The 5,665-nt window shown below is 35.4% G+C and overlaps 1 protein-coding gene across 1 annotated transcript in view; it reads left to right on the top strand.

The window, feature by feature from the left end:
* The window catches only part of LOC106878906 (ribose-5-phosphate isomerase), a 66,065-nt gene extending 61,327 nt beyond the window's left edge, over window positions 1–4,738 (top strand). Inside the window, exon 8 of the mRNA XM_014928254.2 lies at window positions 1,265–4,738. Coding sequence (XP_014783740.1) covers window positions 1,265–1,374 — 110 coding nt within the window. The 3' untranslated portion in view covers window positions 1,375–4,738. The remainder of the gene's footprint in view (window positions 1–1,264) is intronic.
* The last annotated feature ends 927 nt before the right edge of the window (window positions 4,739–5,665 follow it).

Below are 5,665 nucleotides of genomic sequence, written 5' to 3' on the forward strand. Positions count from 1 at the left end.
GGCACATAAAAGACACCATTTCGAGCGTGGCCGTTTTCGTGCGGGTGACACGTAAAAGCACCCACTACACTCTCTGAGTGGTTGGCGTTAGGAAGGGCATCCAGCTGTAGAAACTCTGCCAAATCAGACTGGAGCCTGGTGTTGCCATCCGGTTTCACCAGTCCTCAGTCAAATCGTCCAACCCATGCTAGCATGGAAAGCGGACGTTAAACGATGATGATGACGATGATGATGATGTCATTGAAAGCTCAAAGTTACAAGATAATGCGTGACTAATTCAAATGAATGTGAAGAAATCAGCATTGCATTTGACAGAGTTGTCTGAATGCTAAAGGGTTAATGATTTAATATGGTAGGGACATTCTAAGTGAGCAAAAAGTCAAACTTTGATTATGGATGAGTCGAAAGAGTTCAGTAAATCCAGATATTGGCAGATAACTGGATTTGATTGTTATACCACTGCTCCTACCACATTTGATACAGTCTATCTATCCATCCATCCATCCACTTCTCTGCTCATTATTTCTGGAAGGATTGCAGGAGTAAAATCCTCAAGGTGCTTTCTCTATAACTACTATGAAAAGCAACTATCATTTACACTGAGCGAGATCGTTGCCAGTGCAGGTGGCACATAAAACACACCATTTCGAGCGTGGCCGTCGCCAGTTCCACCTGACTGGCCCTTGTGCCGGTGGCACGTAAAACACCCACTACACTCTCGGAGTGGTTGGCGTTAGGAAGGGCATCCAGCTGTAGAAACTTTGCCAAATTAGATTGGAGCCTGGTGTCACCTCCTGGTCCACCAGTCCTTGGTTAAATCGTCCAACCCATGCTAGCATGGAAAGTGGACGTTAAACGATGATGATGATGAATCCCAAGTGTAACCAACTGAGACTGTGGATATTATCCAACTATGTTGTTCTAGCTCCACTCTTAGGGCTTCCTCCAGTTGGCTCAACTTGAAGAAATCCATTTTGTGGTCCTTTCCTGCAATAGTTTAACCTCATGTCTCTAGTACCAGAGCAGTGACCTTTTAATGCAGAGGAGTGGTTTGACCTGGGATAACTCGTTGAATCTCCAGGCTGTATACCGTGTAGAGTAACGTTACTTAAGAAACCCTGTTTAGGCCATTAATATTCACTCGTACTCTTTCAGTCATTACCAAACATTCATAACCATGAAGATAAGCATAGAAATCGAATTGAAGATGTTTGCAGTTTTGTTATTTACACTTCTTTTTTATTTATTTTCTGTTGTCTTTCAGGTGTTGTCGAAACTGGTCTGTTCTTGAATATGGCGAAAGTAGCATATTTTGGCAATGCTGACGGCACAGTAAAAGTACGCAAAGCACCTGGTGTGCAGAATTGCTGCTAATATGTAGTCTATTCTGTCAAATTGAAGCTAGCGGTTCTAATAAAAAGGAAAAGAAGGAAAGAAAAATAGCCTCAAAATCTCCATATTACCATACCCTCAACATTTTTATTTATTTTTTTAATTGTAAAATTTAGTGAAATTTTATGAATAATCATATTCATTTACATTTCATCTTTTCTTTCTTTCTCAGTTATATACATTAATAATCTACTTCTTCATAATGTTTATATTGTCTAAAACTACTTTTATATCTGTGTCTGGCTATATTGATATAACAAGGCATGTTTCTCAGCCTGTTAATGATAAGCTTTTATTATCTTATGAGAATGCCCTCCCCATTCTTTCTCCTCTCTACCCCTGACTGCCACTATAGCCTTATTAGGCATTTTCCCCTCATAAACACCACTATCAAAGCTACAATTAGTAGAATATTTTTGTTTTTAAAAAAAAAACTAATTATATCCTGTACAAACAGCCCTCATATTAACCTGTCCTCCTCCCATGATAGTTACATTCATGGCTTATCCTATAGACTATCGTGGCTACAAAATATCATTTTGGCTTGATCTGCTGCATTCTTTCCCAGCTAGCCTTTTATTTAATGACCAGTAGGTTGGCAGAATCAGGAGAGCATCAGACAAAATTCCTGCAATATTTAGTTTGCAGCTCTTTACATTCTGAGTTCAAATCCTGTCAAGGCCAGTTTTGCTTTGTATCCTTCCAGGGTCAATAAAATTAAAGTTATCATTTGAATATTGAGATCGATTTAATATTCATATAATAGAGATGTTTTGTGTGTTGTTAACATGAGAGTTTTGGCCCTATCTATTGAAATCCAATCAGAATCAATTTAACTTTTCATTCCTCTAGGGTTAGTAAATGAGGTAGCAGTAATATACAGGAGGGGTTGATTCAGTCAACACTGCTTATTGTGTGCATGGACGTCCAGGTGTGGTGGTTGAGTTTAAATCTATCATCATTGTTTGTTTGTCAGGTACCTGCTCAGCTTTGTGAAATTTGTTACCAAGAAAATTGTTTAGTTAGTAACTGTCTAAATTGTATATAGTTGCATGAAGTGTATTGTGAATGTGTCGAGTCAGTTTTTTTTATAGTCTTTTAAATACATACAATGGAATAGATTTTTGTTTAAAGACATGTTTACAATGTGAATGTCTGTGTTAAATTTATGGAGCCATTAATTTTTAAAAAGTTTTATAGATGTTTCATAGCTGACGTCTTAAATCTGGACCAATTAATTGATCATGAATAATTTTAAAATGTTATGCATAGTTGCTCAAAATAGTTTTTAAAAAGATATATGTATGCCCAAATTTAATGAAGCAGTTGCTTGGTTGGTTACTATGTTGTAGAAAAGTTTGTGTTTAATTAACACCATGACTAGTTAGCTTATAAAAATGTTTGAATCTATTGAAAGTGTTTTTTTTTTTCTGTTTTTGTATGTTCACTATCATAACCTTTATTCTTCACCCAAGACATTGAAACTTTGATCATGCTGTCTTTTCTGTCTTTATTGAGATTACATTAGATAATGTCTCTTTTCCTTTTTTAGATAAATTTTGCTGCTGTTTCTAACAGGTTGAGTAACTATGATGAGGCTCTCCTGTTAGTCACAATGTTGTTGCTGTTTAGCTCTAAGTTATCCTTGATTGAACAGGCCTATGTTCAAAGGCATTCCAATCATAATCATCCCTGTCTCTTTTTTTCTTTTTATCCCCTAAATGGAGATTTGGTTGCTGTTTCTAGCAAGTCAAGTAACCATGTAGAGGCTGTCTCACTGATTGCAGTTGGATTTTTTTAGTATGGCCGAAGATCTTTCTCTGCATGTCTTCTAGCAGGTTGTAGCTAGACGTCTTCAGTCAAATAGCACAATGCTATCATCCATCATGTTCTTCAGTAATTAAAATTATTAATATTTGATTTGTGCTTCACTTCTCATAACTCTAGTTTTTTGGTTTTCTCTGTAAATTTTCTTGTGCCATACAACAATGAAAATTCCCTAAATGTTTACTTCATCAGAATTATCTCTTTACATGACTTTTTAAACATTTTGTTCAGAAAGTACTTTCATTTCTTTTCCTTGTCAGACATAAAGGGGGAAAAAAAAAAATTGTGTACTTCGTTATTTCTGCGTGTGTGTGATTATCGGTAGTATGTATTTTAAGTATTAACTATGGTTTTGTTTATCTCTAAGTGTGTGATTAAGAACAACTTTAAATAAAATAACATTACTTAAGTTAATCTTGTCTTGTTTTTAATTAAAAATTATCTTAAGCAATATTTTCATCTCATTTAGGTATTCTACGTTAATGTGTTTAATCTAGTAGATAAATTTATAAAGTTGTCATATCTATGAGGCTGTTCTTTATTTCTATTAATTTTTAAAATATTTATCATTTACAATAGTCATGTAAAGCTCCTTTCTAGCTTCAAGAGTAAAGAAGAACAATTTTGGCATGCTTCTCATTTTTCTCTGGTAGTACCAATACAATTCTGCACTACAGTTTTCCATGAACTTTTAAATTTTGGATCAGATCCAAGCATGTGAGGTTGTACATTACCTGTAGATGAAAGAAGTCAAAATTCAAGGAAATATGAAGTGGATAACATTAATGTTTAAAAAAATATTAGAATTCTCATAGTCACTTTAAAACTATTTAGTTATCCAATAGATTTTCTTTATCTGGTCAACATACACTACTGCAAGTCTTTTTCTGACACAGTAATGTTTGTTAGTAATTTTTTTTTTCCTAGTAGTTTAGCATAGGAAGTGAAGTACTTCCTAATCTCTTTTTAGAACCTGACGAACTAGTGAATTTCACAGACCAACAACTTGGCCTGAATAGGCACTCAAAGGCTGGGTGTTAGGTTAAGTGTAGTTTTGTTACGCAATGAAAATGAGGAGTTACATTCAATTTTCTTTGTCATTGTTCCTGTTTGATTCCATAAACTTTTATATGTATTCTTTTATATCTTAACTCTTCATACATGCATTATATGTATGCACATGGATGTGTGTTTGTATATATATATATATATATATATATGTACACACACATAGACCTATACACATATATATGGCTGTATACATATATATAGATATATACATGTGTGTGTGTGTGTGTATATATATATATATATACACACACATATACATATGCATACATATATAGTTATCTGTATATGAAAATACATATGTGTGTGTATGTGTGCATATGCTGTCAAATGTCCCTCAAAAAAGAAATCATCTAGCAGAATAATAAAATTTCCCAAAACATTGTGTACAACCAAAGGCCAATATGTCTCAAAATTCTATATAAATAAAACAGACTCTGGTTAAATTAAAGTTGTTTGTAATTTTTTTTTTTGTTAGTTTCCTTTGAATTATTTGCAGTAATTGATCTTGATCCTTATTTTGATGCATTTTCTTAAACTACGTTGAACTAATGATGGCTAACAATTACTTAGTGAGTTAATCTCCCAATAAGCCTAATCTGTAATCTAGTTTTTATTACCAAGTATAACCTGACATAAGTTGCGGCGCAATGGCCCAGTGGTTAGGGCAGCGGACTCGCGGTCATAGGATCGCGATTTCGATTCCCAGACCAGGCGTTGTGAGTGTTTATTGAGCAAAAACACTTAAAGCTCCAAGAGGCTCCAGCAGGGGATGGTTGGCGAACCCTGCTGTACTCTTTCACTACAACTTTCTCTCACTTTTGCTTCCTGTTTCTGTTGTACCTGTAATTCAAAACGCCAGCCTTGTCACACTGTGTCACGCTGAATATCCCCGAGAACTACATTAAGAGTACACGTGTCTGTGGAGTGCTCAGCCACTTGCATGTTAGTTTCACGAGCAGGCTGTTCTGTTGATCAGATCAACTGGAACCCTCGTTGTCGTAAGCGACGGAGTGCCAACAACATAACCTGACATCACTGCTGACACAGAAAGTAAATATTCATGTGCACATGTGTATGTACATATATATCTAAATAATAACAATCGTATTGATGACAGTTGTAAACAGTATTTACAACAACATGTGTGGCAAAGTACTTGAGTCTGGGTGATTGATAACATCTCAAATAAGGCTGTCAGCAAGATATGGTGCAGTCCTCAGTGTAGGCACAATGAAAGGTAAGCTCTGGTGAGATTGTGGAGATGCTTCAGTGGTTGTGTGCAAGAGATATGATGGAAAGGATCCTCAGCCAAAACAATCACAGTCAAAAAGCAGCAATACAAATTCTTCTGGGCTAGTAACAGTGATGGTAGAAA

Source organism: Octopus bimaculoides, chromosome 18 (assembly GCF_001194135.2).
Source record: "Octopus bimaculoides isolate UCB-OBI-ISO-001 chromosome 18, ASM119413v2, whole genome shotgun sequence".
Taxonomy (NCBI): domain Eukaryota; kingdom Metazoa; phylum Mollusca; class Cephalopoda; order Octopoda; family Octopodidae; genus Octopus; species Octopus bimaculoides.